Raw genomic sequence first — 14,124 nt, 5'->3', positions numbered from 1 at the left:
TGCAACTTTTTCATATGAAAATTACCAAAGAAAATTCAATAAAAAGAGCAAGCTAAACAATGAACAAAATTGTATTTTCTATGACATATTGATTAACATTTTGCAATATTTTCGCTGTGATAAAATTTTTGACCACGCTACTTGCTGACTTTTTACTTTCAAGTCACATGCATCTTTTGAAACCAAATATACGACACCCAGTTATGTATGATTGTTTTGACTTTTGCTGGTCTCAACAGATTTATTTTATGCTGTTTGTGATCTCAACAAGTCGCCGATAAAGTTCAATGAAAAAAAACAATGAAAAACGAAAGGTTAAAATAACTAGGAAATACAAAAGAAATTGCAAAAACAAAACAAGAAATTGATCTGATATCGCCATCTTTTCATTTGCACATTTGCACAGAACATCACAAAGAGTTTCTATGCCAAAAATTAGAACATTTAGAGCTTTATCTAGGGAGTTAAATGAAAAAGTATGATTTTGCATACTAATTATGCATATATTAGTATAATCAATTAATAGCAATTTTCATGAAATAAATTACCTTTAGATCAAATGACCATATGAACTAATTACTATGCCATTTCGGAACCTAAATATCACAGATTACAATCTTTTAAAGTCTTGTCAGATGCTTTTAGATATTCATAACTTTAATTTTCCTATTTTTTAGAGACAAATATTATTGCCTCTAAGAGAAATGTATCAATGTTTGGAAGGAAAATGGGTGAATGACTATTGTGATCTCAAGTTATATTGTACTTCAACTGAATTTAGAAGTCTTGTTAGTCAAAAGAAAATAAGTACCCTTCTTAGCTCGTAGGGTGCGCCTCCACAGGGTTGAGAAGATCCCATCAGTCCAGTCATTGGTGGCAACATCCAGCCTGCCAAACATCTGTGGTGCAGTAATGGCCTTTGGGTTCATTCTCATCTCTTTGTGTGGCTCTCCGCAGTCTGTCATCGCTTTCATCAGGTTATGGATGCAGCAGGTCTTACCGGCCCCGCTGGGTCCTAGGGCCATCATGCCGTGACGGACCCGCTGGGTCTCGAAGAGCTGGATCAGCTTCAGAGTCCAGGGAGGATGGTTGACCAGGCCGGCTTCCTCCACTCTCATCCCGATGGCAGCCTCGAGCTCAGGATAGCCGGCCTTGTCCAGGACAATGCCAGGGAAGAGATCGTTGATCAGAGACAAGAACAATGGCTCATCCTCATCAACCTATTGAATATCAAGACAATAAAAAATCGTAACTAACTTGATGCTTTACACTGGGGAAAATAAATGCAAAAAAAAATATCTATTCCTCTTCCAACTCTATCAAGATTGCAGGTTCCTTTTCTAAAGATATATCAAAGAAAAGGAGAAAGACACATCTCTTCCCTTTGAGATGAATTTCAATTGTGTCATGAGTTTGAATTATAGAAGGAACTGCCTCAGAGCAATTGGAAAATGAAAATACACTGCAAAAAATGATAATTGAAAGATTTAGGAATCACCTTAACTATAAGCCTACAGAGAGTTGAATGCAGCTAAAAATGCATCACGCAAATGTTTCAGCTTGAAAATGACAGTCTTTTTTATTTTTCGATCATAGATTGAATCTAAGGGCACCTATGGTGAACCTTTTAAAAATAAAGTTTTCCCTCAATAACAAAAAAAAAATTAAAGGCTCAACATAATTGTTTCACCTTACCACAAAAATTGAGATTGATCTAACTTTCCCTGTTGGCAATATGTGTTCAGAAGGGCTACTCTTCAATACTAAAAGGTAAACAGCTTTTTCTACTTCAAAATTTCTCTTCTTTTTGCTCCTCAAATTGGCAATAAACAAAATTTCTTATTCACTTTCACTATATTATTGATTTGAAATTAGATTTTCTGAAAATTTTTCATTCTAGCATTAGTGTCTCCTTTCAGTGGTACTGTACATTTATGGTTCAAGTTTACCAATTTACAATAAAATAAAATAGACTTATGATAAGATACTGACCAGTTTAGATAGGTTCATATCCCTGAGGACTCTCATAACGATGGTATTCTCACTGTCATCTGGGTTTGCTCTCTTAGCTGCTCCAAGGGTACGCAGAACAGACAGGATGTTACGCAGACCAAAATCATAGTGAACCTAGTCAAGACAAATATGGAAATAATTACGTACATTGCTAGATCATTTTCAGCTTTCAGAATGAAGTTTACACTCCTCGTTTTAAGGAGCAGGGCCCCAAATAACAAAGATTTACAATTGCTTTGATCAATCGCAACTTCGGAAATCAGTATCGGAAGTATCTAGAATGCGTGTCAGTTCAAAATGTGTTCTTACTGTGATGAATACTCTTGCATGCATCATTTCATTGAAAATCTATGTGCTCTCCTTGCTTCCAAAGGAGCATTGTGTTAATTTCTTGTATGAAGAATTATGACATTGACTGACTTCCAGAATTGTGATTGATTGGATTACTCACAACTCTTTGTAAGACTGGGCCCAGATCAGCAACCCATTGCAAAATCTGCAACCAATTCCAAGACATATAAGATTGACTTTGGGAATCCAACTAGATTTGTAATTGATCGAACCTTTCTGGCAATGCCCCATTTGAGTACAAGATCAGCTCACACCTGAAGATGGACATTCAATGTTGATCTTTTCTCCTGTTCTACAACTCCACTCACCAACTCAAGCCAGCCTCCTCTCATCTCCAGAACCATCCAAGCCTCTAATTTTCTCTGAGTCCTTCTAAGGACTATACTCGTCTCAAAAGAGAATTCTCTACCTTCCAACCTTCCACTTTCTTGCCTCTCCATTCCACTTCTACCTCTATCTACTTTTCTTTTTGTCCTTCTAGGAATCAACACACAGTGTCCCATAAAGCTCTTATGTAATTGATCAATACCACCATGCAAACATCACAAGATTATCTTACCTGTTTAGTAAGCTGCTCCTCACAGAGCTTGTAGAGCGTATAGAACTTGCGGGCCAGGATGATATTATCCATGAAACCACAACTAGCAAGCTTGACACGAATGATGATCTGACGATCAGGAACCATCATGGCCACTGTCCTAAAGTTGATCTTCAGGTTCTCAGGAAGCTCCTGACGACCGGCATAACCAGGGTTCTGTCAATACCATGATAGATTGGTGTTGAGTTTTTTTAATAATAATACATAACATTTATAAGGTGCTTACTACTGGTGTTTCTAACAGCACAGTGTTCTAGTTATGGTTTATACTTGGGATACCATGAAAGAAAGCATGGCTGCTTGTAAGCAAGCAACCAAAGGACAGAGGGCTTAAGATGTTCTTCGAGGACAGAGGGACCTGGTGATGAGGGTAAACACCTTACCAAAGGGCACTAATGCATCAAGTGGGAATCAAACTCAGGTCACTGGAACCCCTGCTCCACTGATCTATCATGACTACAATAACAACATGAATGGACAATGGCATAAAATAATCAATCCTCTACTATGTCCAGACCCACGACCTTATGATTACAAGGCAAGAGTCAGAATCGCTACAGAACTTACCATTGTAAGGAAGAGACCAAACTCTGGATTGAGATCAACGTTGTCACCGTCGGTGAAGATGAACTGCTTTTTCCTCTCTTTCTTGGCGGTGAGAACGATGGCAATCTGCTGGGCAGCAACGGACAGCACAGGGAGATCAATACGGTTGAACTCGTCAAAGCAACCCCAGCTACCTGACTGAGCCAATCCTATGAAAGAAAATAAACTCAGAAATCAATCTAAATGACTATCAAGCATTATTTGTCATGTGAAATTTGACACCTATCAGGGTGTTAACTCATCAACAGATAAACCCTATCACCCTGAGTACAATGGATATTTGTGACCAACAATGGATATTATGTATCTGATTCTCCTCTTTGATTCATCAGGTAAAAGCTATTATCTCACTAGCTCTGCTCCGATTTATAGCCCAAACAAGCAATAAAATGTCTGTGATTCAATTCGATGGGGCAGTTCCTTTGGCTGAGCCACAGGGATGTAGCAATATTTGCTTCTAGTTGCTTCTCGCATAGCTTGGTATCATCAAATTGTAATCTACTTTCCATGAAAGCACAATACAGATTGACAGATATCAGACACTTTGTCTTTCTTGGATGATTGTTCATCATGGAGTAAATCCATTGAGGAAATCTTAAATCAGCCGATCCCCTTTGGCCTTTCCCTCAGTCAAAGCTTTGAAACTTAATATAACAGTGATTTCACAATGATTTTTTTTAGCTATAGTGTTCCCCAAGTACAGGTTACATAATTATAACACTAATTTTTTCTCCTAAACATTGTTCTTTCAATAGTCAAACTGCGGACCCTCCACAAGGAGCCTGTTTTACAAAGAATTACAAGTATTGTAAATTTGTTGTTATTGCAACTTCCATGGAAAGCTTGATAGTGACTGGCTGCTGAGCCATGTTACCATGGTAGTTACAATAATGGCAAAACTACTGTAGTGGTAACTCTTTATGAAATGTGCCCAAGGAGGGGTATACATCTATCTCAATTTATATACTACTTCAACATTTCATTCTATCCAGTTATCGGTTCATTTGTTTGTTTGCCAAATGTTCACTGGTGGCCTTTATACCTAACATATTGTGCTTCTTTTTAGATCACACTGCACGTATCTTTTGTACTCAACCAACCTTTGTAGATACGGCCAAGTCCTCTGTAGTCCATCTGATCCGAGCAGTTGAAAACCACCACATATTTTCCAAGGGATCTTCCCATATCCTTGGTCGTCTCCGTCTTCCCTGTTCCAGCTGGACCAGCCGGTGCTCCACCCATGCTCATCCCAAGAGCTTGGGAAAGGGTGATGTAACACCTTTGAGAGGAGGTTGAAGGCAGTCGAAACTTTTAATCAGCATTTGTACAAAGTCAAAATCAACATAAGTGTTCCCATTTTAGAATAGTGGCAAAACCCTAGCGTAGTGGTCGACTTCCACACCCCCGATCAGTTACATTACAAGGTGAGACATTTAGGTCACAGAGGTCGCAGTCTCCCATGCACAGGTGATACCAAATAAATAATGTATATAAGAATAACATTGTACTATATTTAAAGTGATACTTAGACCCATAGACCATGAGAGCATAGCAAACTTGGCAAAGTAGGCTATTATTATTTATCATTATTATAACTGCATCACTTTGATAAATATCTTAGTATTAATACAGGCGACCTGGGGGCCATTTCATGAAAGTTGTATGCAGTGAAAAGTTGTCTTTCTCTGACAGTTACCATAGCAACAGTCAGAGGCCATGCCTTTCAGCCAATAAAAACCAAGGATTTCACTGAAATAGTCAGCACTGACAATTTAGTCAGTACTGACAACTTTCATGAAACACTACCCGATACCTGAATTTCGCTGACAATTAGTGATTCAAATGAAAAATACCTGACAATTACAAATACTTTTTTTAAAGGGAATTTTGACCCATTTCGCACCCTTACTATGCAGTTTCTCACGCCTTCTGCCTGTGTAGGGGGAGAACAAACAAGTTATTCAAAATGTTTCTGCCAAAGTGATAGTGTACCTGTCAGTCAGAGGGGTAATGACCAGACGTTCCGTGCATCCCAAGAACTCATTCTGATAGATAAAATCAACATCGGTGATGGAGACAATCATCTTGTCATTGTCCTCATTGAAATAGAATCGACACTGCTTCAGCCACTCAAAGTCCGAAGTGGATTTGATATGCATACGAACCTGGTGTGAGTAAAGGTTACAATGAGCATTACATGAAATATTCCAAGCTATTACTCATTTACCCCTGGCAGGAATAAAATGTTTATTTTATCAGCATTCAGTCGCAATCGTCCAAGAGAACAGTAAAGCATCATAAGAAATCACTCTAAACAAATCTTTTGTTGAAAAATGTGTGAATGCCAGAGTTCTCTGAGATAATGTATGTCTCCTATAGTCACTTTGCATGGTTCCCATAATTTCAAGAAAAAAAAATACCCTGATTTTTTCCCCTGATGAAATCACAAAATTCTGTGATAATCATTTCACATTATTTCCACATTCATAAGTTTTCTACGTTGTTGCAGCGAACTGTTTGCTGTATAAAACACTGTAATTTAAAACTAATTAGTACTATTACAAAGGCATGTAATGGCCTCCCAATACAGCTACTTGTACTGCAGTCAAAGAGGCTATACTTAATAATCACCCTAGCCAGTCATCCAATGGATTGTTATTTTGATATACAACAAAATAAAACAGAATCTGACTGACTACTTTCAATTTTTTGGACAATCAAATATAATTCCCTGATTGGCTGGAAACCCTGTTCTAAAAAGGGTGTTTTCTCCTTTTTCACAAAGAGATGAAATAGCTAATAGAACAGGAAGGCATTAAGTAGGGTGGAGACAGCGTTTCATTGATCGTAAATCTTGGTAAAAGATGGCACCCGAGGAGAAGAGACTCACCAAATCATCAAAGATATCCCTCTGATGTACGTGGATGGTGATGAGGGTTTCGAACTTCCGCCTCTCCACCTTGGTCAGGTTACGTGTCGTCTGGGCAATGAGAAGGTTCAGAAGTTCCAGGAATCCGTTGTTGGTCTGCTGCATGACCTTGCGATCATACTTGGCATTGTTGAGGGCTTCAGTGGCATCCCTTGTCCAAATCATCTGGATTCCCAGGAGGCCAATCTACAGACAGAACAAGAAGAGTAAAAAAAAATCATCATCCACAATCTTTCATGATTACATCAGGGTCTCCAGCATTTCAAGAAAACTAAACTCCCTGAATTTTCACTGATGAAGGCTCAAATTCAGACTGCTCTAATTGCTAAGGAATCTAAAGGATTCATCTTAAAACCTTTTTTTACTTTGATACAATGACCACAAAAATGCCTCTACAACCCTGATTTGAAATAAAAGAATAAATTCGCTTAATTCAGAGTTATTTCATTTGAAGACTTTCAATGATTAGTGTCAATAAAAGAGGAATGTATCAAGGAAAACACTTTGCCACAGTTTTTCAGATGTCATGAGAGAATTTCATTAAAAAATATGTGCTTTTCACTGACAATTTTGCTGTGAGCCAATCAGGTGGCAGGATTTCAGCAGCTCATAACACAGAATCAGTGAAAATCACTGTTTAATTCATGAACTGCTCTCCATGTCTCACCTGTGCTTGGTATGTGTTGAGGAACTCAATGATCTCCAGACTGGAATCCTGTATGGCCATTGCAGCGGTTCTGATGACACCATGAAGAGATCTCTGGGCAACCACCATCAACTGCATTAGCCACAGTTCAACGTTACCTGAGGCCATCACTGCCTTGTCAAGCTGTAGATCAAGGACAGAACATGAAGGTGAAATAATCAGTCAGTTACAGTTATCACAGGAGACAATTTGAAGCAATCATTGTAAATCTATGGGGGTGTTACAAGAGACTTGCCAATCAATTGCAAGCCACAATTCACCATTACCTGATGAAGCCATTACTGCGTTGTCTAGCTGTAGAACAAGGACAGAACATGACGGTGGAATACTTGATTGGGTAATAAATAGTACAATGACTGTTATCCTGAGGGGTATTGAAGCAATCTTCATAAATCTATGGGGTGTTACACAAAACTTGCTAATCAATAGCAAGTCAAAACTCATCCTTCCCACAAAGCAAACTTACATCAATGGATTCTCCTTCCGAAGACTGCACAGCCAAGATTCTATCATAATCTTTCTCATGGAACCTGACTGTCTTGGTGTTGTCAAAGATACTGAGAAGATGTGCTTGGATGGTGTGAGAATCGGATGCCTGGCCAAGGATCTCAAGCAGGGCGGGGTCTGACACAAAGAAGAATCGCGGGAACAAGAGACGCTTCTTCTCCAAATATCTGTAAAAATGTAAAGTATGAAAACATTACAGCACATCATCATCAAAATGAAAGCTAGATATGCAAGTAGACTTATTTAATGAACCTAATTCCCCCTGAGGTTTAAACTTTTTCCTGTCAAAACATGTTTCATGATAGCAATGTGTTAAACAGACATATAAGAGATTATCATCAACATCATTATCATCCCCATCCTTATCATCATCACCACCATGAACATATTCATCACCACCATCACCACCACCACCATCACCACCACCACCATCACCATCACCACCATCACCACCACCACCACCATCAACACCACCACCACCACTAACAGCACCATCTCCACCATCCTTACCCTGTAAGTGACTTCTGACAGAGTTCTAGCTGTTCAAGTAGATGAGGTAGAAGCTGTCCCATGGTCTCATCACCCACACAGCATTGGACTACATTGGTGTTCTCATGGGCTCTTGTCATGATCTTCACCCAAGACTTGTCAATATTACTAAACCTCTTTGCTTCCTGAAAGACAAATAATATTAAATAATCAGAACTAATATTTCCATAAACTACCCCCTCTTTTCTTAAAAACCTAACAAACATATGTACGCATTTGATATATCAACTCACGTAGTACTAAACTTTTTTAAGGTGCTGTCACATTGTTCCATGCAAGCCTTGCGGGTGAGTTGTGGGTGATTGCCCGCAATTCATCCGCAACAAAGTTCTGAACATTTTCTAAACTTTTACGCATGCAAATCAGACTTGCGTGCCCTCCTGCGGGCAACTGCGTGCGAGATACTCTCAATGAATGAATCAACAATGGTACGCCAGGCTTTGCGATCTGACATGGGAGTTGGTAAATCATGTAAAAGTCAAACAACATATATGTGGATCGAAACAAACCTTGGGCAGTTGCTTGGCGATGTCACCACCGACAAAGACAGCTTCCAGATAGACCCAGAGGTTCTGGACCTGCATCCACTGTTCAATTATCTCACTGGTGTTTGAGAGGTTCTGCACCCATTGCTGAATGTTCTTTTTGAATGGAGCATTGTACCTAGGGGCCGCAACGGGTGAAAAATATTGCACATCAGAATTTTATATGAAATGAAATCATATCATCTCATCTCTCAGAAAAAAATTAAGTAATAAGTCATGATCATTGAAACATTGCAATTTACACTTCAATGATCACAGAAAGGTATAAAAATGTGCATTATTACAATTAATCCTTCATGCATGACTGACAGCCAGCTTAGAAGTTTTTTGACTTCCAGCATAGTTCATCCACTCATATAACAGGGTTGTTAATATACTATAATTTGTGTCCAGAGGGATACAACGATACAAGTTCTGCACTTTCACTTTGCACATGCAAATTTGTAAATTGGAATTTCTTTACTAATCTAAATGTATAATGCAACACCTCTTATAATGTATACAAATCATTTTCGTATGGTATAATGACGTTTATTCTGTTTTGTTTATTCATATAAGTGTGTTTGTTGATTATTTGAAAATGGAAACAAAGAGAAACTGAAACTGATAGTCTGACACCTTCAATTTACCTGTTACTCATCAGAGAACCAAGCACCATCAAGCTATCCTCCATCAGACCGATGATCTCCGTCGTGTTATCACCCCGGAGGAGCAGCTCTCCGCGATTCTTAAAGTTTCCGAAGGTAAGGTCCCTGGCGCTCCATTCGGCCACGGTGGCCTTCAGCTTGGCTTCAATATCCTTCTCCTTCACGGCCGAGATACAGATATCCTGTGGGTTTGGAAGATGGTATGGTTAGTACATACTGGACCAGGTTACACAAAGAACTTACAATTGATCATAGGACTGATTTTCATGATTGATTTCACTGATCCATTATGTGCTATCAATTGTACAAATCAACTGTATGATCAATCACTGAGCTTTGAATAACAGGGCCCAGGGGCCCGTTGAAGAAAGAGCTGCAATCAATCGCAGCTCTAAAAATCATGCACAACTTGATTTTCAACCAATGAACAGGGCGCATTTGGGACTTGGGATTTATTTTTTTTACTTGCGTTTAAACGCAACTCTTTCTGCAACGGACCCCAGGACTCAAATGACAGAAGTGTAGGGGTACTTTGTTCAAATCATCACTTGGTCTAATAATCACTTAGTATACTTTTTGTCATCAAATAATTCATCTAGTCATTTTGACAAAGTGGGGTTACACGAGTGGTTATTACACAAAAAGGGTACAGCTCAATAGGAAATTAAACTAAATGGTACATGGGCTCCATGGCAGCTTGACCAAATGGTTAATAGACAAACTGGTTGTAGATGAACTAGTTGTTCCCAGCATATCCAGAAAACAAAATTCCCTATTATTTACCTGATGAAGTATCAAAATTCCACAATAATTATTTCAGCTCATTTCCAGTTCCTCATGTTTTCAATGTAGTTGCAGTGAACTCTTTGCAGTATAAAACAATGTAATGTAATTTTTTTTTTTTCGATTTTGGGGCTGGTCTCAATTCCTTAACTTTTCCCTGATTTGAGACATTTTAATCAACTTCCCTGACTGGAAAGAAAATAGAATAATTATCCCTGATATCCCTGATGAGCTGAAAATCCTGAGATTAGTGGCAATTTACCTCAATATCTTCCTTGCTCTGTAGCAGTGGTGCCTCCATGATGTTCCTGAGGCAGAAGGACTCGCTCTCCACTTCAAAGACATGACCAGTAGTATCAGCCATGCGCTGCCAGTGGCGAGGCTTCATTGCCTTGTTCGTCATCAGCTCCAGGAGTGGACATGTCTCGTTGAAATCGTCAATGGTTTTCTTGAGATCGTTAAAGGCGGGCCACTCCTTCAGTGCACGTGGCAGCTTGCGGCATCTTTTGGGGGAGGGTTTTATTTCTTTAGTGTTATTTCATATTTTTAAGTATTTGGCTAATTCTGTGTTTTCATTAATCATATTTTCCAAATTTGGTGTATGTGTATCACTGTTTTTACTTCTCTCTCTCTCTCTCTCTCTCTCTCTCTCTCTCTTAAGTCACATGTGATTTGAGCATAAATTTAAAAAGTGATAAGGTGCTTAACAAAACATATTCATTATCAATATTAATTATTACAATGCACTTTCTATTTCTTTCAAGTTGAAGATTCATATGTGATTTTTTTTTCAATATAACTTCAAATAAAATTCTATCAGTCTGAACAATCTATTTTACCAGTGCACTTTATATCAAAGAAAATCATTATTTTTAAATCTCTTTAAAGGAGTTTCAATAAATTGAGTCACTCAAGACCAAACCAAATAACTAATTTCTCCACAGATGTCATGCCTAGATTATAGAAAGATATATACTTCTAAACCATCAACAATTTATCAAATTATCTAAACATGCAAATTTCTACTATTTACTCTTGGATCAAACCATTATAGTTAGCAAACAGCACATTTTGTTAAAAACCAATCACCAATGTGTGATATTGCATGAGAAGTGGTGCGAGTGACAGAAAATTGAGTTTGTAAAATTGTGAATACCTTCATTTTAATGTACTTGAATTGAAATTCATAACAAGATAATTTGTAAAATTTTTCTGTCTTGCAATCATTGCATTTTCATCTAAAATGTTTCCTATGAGGGTGGCGAGTGTAAAGAGTTGAAGTGTGACAAACAATGTGAAATGGTCCAAGTATATGTCTATAATGTTGAATTGGGATGTAATATTTGAATAAGAGCATGGAAGGGGTAAAGGGTGAGGTGGGGGAATGACTAGACATATGAGAAATACTTATTATTCAAATGACCTTTGCAACAGGGTGTTGCAAGGTGTGCCAATAGAGGAATTTTACACCTTTACCAAGTCAAATAATGGCAAGAACTGTTTACTGCAAAGGGATAGAAAATTAGTGTAATAGAACTAAGCCTGAGGATGTTGTTTCCTCGTTTCACCAGCAATACTGGGTAATGGACAACACCTATTAGTGAGGAGAATTGAAAATGGCGTCAAAGCCCCCATAAAAATGACGCTTCAGAGTCACTGATTATTGTGCGTATGCATGTGAGTATGCAATGATCTACTTCTGAGGGCATTTTCTTGCATTTTACCCAATCGAGGACATCCTAAAACCCGGGCCATCCCGGTCTAGATAGCCATGCCAATTAATTCTTCATCTCAACTGTATCATACAGTAAACCCATGATCTGTAAAAAGTTCCTTTTCTACCAATTAAACTCAAGTTTTGAGTGTAGGGTAGTAGGAAGCGTCCCCAGTTAGTGAACTATCCTCACATATATCCCAAATTAGCTTTTGTTTTTGCACTCAATATTCAAATAGGGCATATGAGATTATTACATTTTAATGTTGTTATAAAAGAATAAAGAAAAGAAGTGTTAGGAGTACCCCTTCAAGAAACAAACAAAAAACAACTTTCTTGATCAGGGAAAATATAGGTGATAAATTTTTTTTGCCCGCCCCCGCCCCCCCCCCCCCATTAGTGAAAGCTGGATTCGCCCCTGTGTGTACATGTATATGTGTGACAAGATGATGTTGACAATGTAAATCATGTCTTGACAGTGATCAACAAACAAGTTAGTACAGGATTTCTCCCACAATCCAAACCCACCACCAATTAGTGCAACAGGGCAAACCAACGTGCATGAAGGAAGTGGATGTTAGAGGGATCTTTGGTGCAAAGACCACAAAGTGACTCCTAAAAGTCTGTCCTGTCTTCAAGCTATTGAGGTAGAAGAATTTTCAAGCATACAACAAGAACAGCATGAAAACACAGTCTGTTGTCACTTGAATGAGTTGTAACAGACCACGATTTCTAGCATGGCTCCTTTGCCTAAAAATTACTCCTCCCTCAATATTTTCAGGCAGACAGAATCACTTTGAGTCTTTGCACTCATGAAGGGTGAAAACAGGTCAACCTTGTCAAATTAAAAAAAAAACAAATTAGATGAAACCTGTGGAGTGAGAAAATGTTAGATTAGAAACTCAAAAGCCTGTATTCTGAAGACCAGTTTTACCTAGATCATGGTCTATCTCTGCTAAATTATTGGAAAAACAAAACTGCCAAAAGTTTGTTTTCATGGTTTTTTTTTACTCATGTTTACTCTATTTCCTCATGGTATAATGAAGAATATGATTTTGGTTATATTATTTCCAGATAGTTATGAATAATTTGTGTGTCAAATGAGCTGATAAATTCAACTTGTACTGTTACAGAATTGTATCAAAGTTGGTTTTCAATAATTAAACCATAACTTAAGACCAGGGATTCAATGAAACCAGAATTCAGAATAAGAACCAAAGTATCAACTAAAATGACAACAACAACAAATCACCCCAAAAGTGAAATGCATGATTTTAGTGATTACTGATTTACTCTAGTGCTAATTACTCCCATCTGAATTCCATACAGATAATTGTTAAGGGTATCATGATACTAGGGTGTGTGATAGAATTAAATCAAAATTGTAAATCAATTGTGCCTTATAAAAAGGAAATATTATCAAAGACTGGTTTGATAAATGTTGATGAACAGATCATGCATCTTCAAAACCAAAAGAACACCTATAACAAAGACAAACCATTTTAGGATGGAAATATCCTTTCAAAAACCCAAACATCTAGATTAGAAATCAATCAATTAAAGTGCAAAAATGTTAATATCAATTGCAAACATGCATCACCTGACACAGCACTCAGACTTACCTGTTCTGAAACTCAATGAGCTCGTTGTTGATCTTCTCAATGTCAACATCGAGCCAGAGGATGTCATAGTAGCCGTTGACGCGGTCGATGACATCGTTGTACAACCCGTAGAGCTTCTGCAGGAGGTTAAGCTCCTTGCGAATCACCAGGAGCTCAGGATAGTCCGTCACAGGGAGACCAAAGAGCTCCTCGCCACCAGTGTAGGTGATGTACTTGCGGTAGAGATTGTCAAAGTGGTTCTGGTAGATCAGGAGACGGTCGCTTGCTTCCTTGGGAGGCAGACCTGTAACCATGGGGCCATTCTGGAAAAGAACGAGAATAGGAGTAGCAAAAGCAATGAATAAGATGAGGCCAAAGTCATCGATTCTAGAACACTAGATTCTATCCATTATGATCAGATACAGGAAACATTTTTCCCCCTTTCATCTCACATCTAATGAAAAAGCTTATCAACATCATTGATACCAAAGTATGTTTAAAAAAAACACACAAATGAAAAAGCTTATCAACATCATTGATACCAAAGTATGTTTAAAAAAATAACACAAATGAAA

The 14,124-nt window shown here is 38.1% G+C and overlaps 1 protein-coding gene across 1 annotated transcript in view; it reads right to left on the bottom strand.

The window, feature by feature from the left end:
• The window catches only part of LOC121408153 (dynein heavy chain 5, axonemal-like), a 77,762-nt gene that overhangs the window by 31,271 nt on the left and 32,367 nt on the right, over positions 1-14,124 (bottom strand). The window contains exons 26-39 of the mRNA XM_041599497.1: positions 13,571-13,872; positions 10,497-10,737; positions 9,434-9,633; positions 8,769-8,922; positions 8,221-8,384; positions 7,670-7,877; positions 7,165-7,326; positions 6,459-6,683; positions 5,561-5,733; positions 4,669-4,847; positions 3,530-3,717; positions 2,924-3,118; positions 1,993-2,127; positions 812-1,220 (exon numbers count right to left, since the gene is read on the bottom strand). Of these exons, the coding sequence (XP_041455431.1) occupies positions 812-1,220; positions 1,993-2,127; positions 2,924-3,118; positions 3,530-3,717; positions 4,669-4,847; positions 5,561-5,733; positions 6,459-6,683; positions 7,165-7,326; positions 7,670-7,877; positions 8,221-8,384; positions 8,769-8,922; positions 9,434-9,633; positions 10,497-10,737; positions 13,571-13,872 (2,935 nt within the window). The remainder of the gene's footprint in view (positions 1-811; positions 1,221-1,992; positions 2,128-2,923; positions 3,119-3,529; positions 3,718-4,668; positions 4,848-5,560; positions 5,734-6,458; positions 6,684-7,164; positions 7,327-7,669; positions 7,878-8,220; positions 8,385-8,768; positions 8,923-9,433; positions 9,634-10,496; positions 10,738-13,570; positions 13,873-14,124) is intronic.

Source organism: Lytechinus variegatus, chromosome 2 (assembly GCF_018143015.1).
Source record: "Lytechinus variegatus isolate NC3 chromosome 2, Lvar_3.0, whole genome shotgun sequence".
NCBI lineage: Eukaryota > Metazoa > Echinodermata > Echinoidea > Temnopleuroida > Toxopneustidae > Lytechinus > Lytechinus variegatus.
The sequence above is the reverse complement of the archived record's forward strand: the minus strand, read 5'-3'. Positions and strand labels throughout refer to the sequence as shown.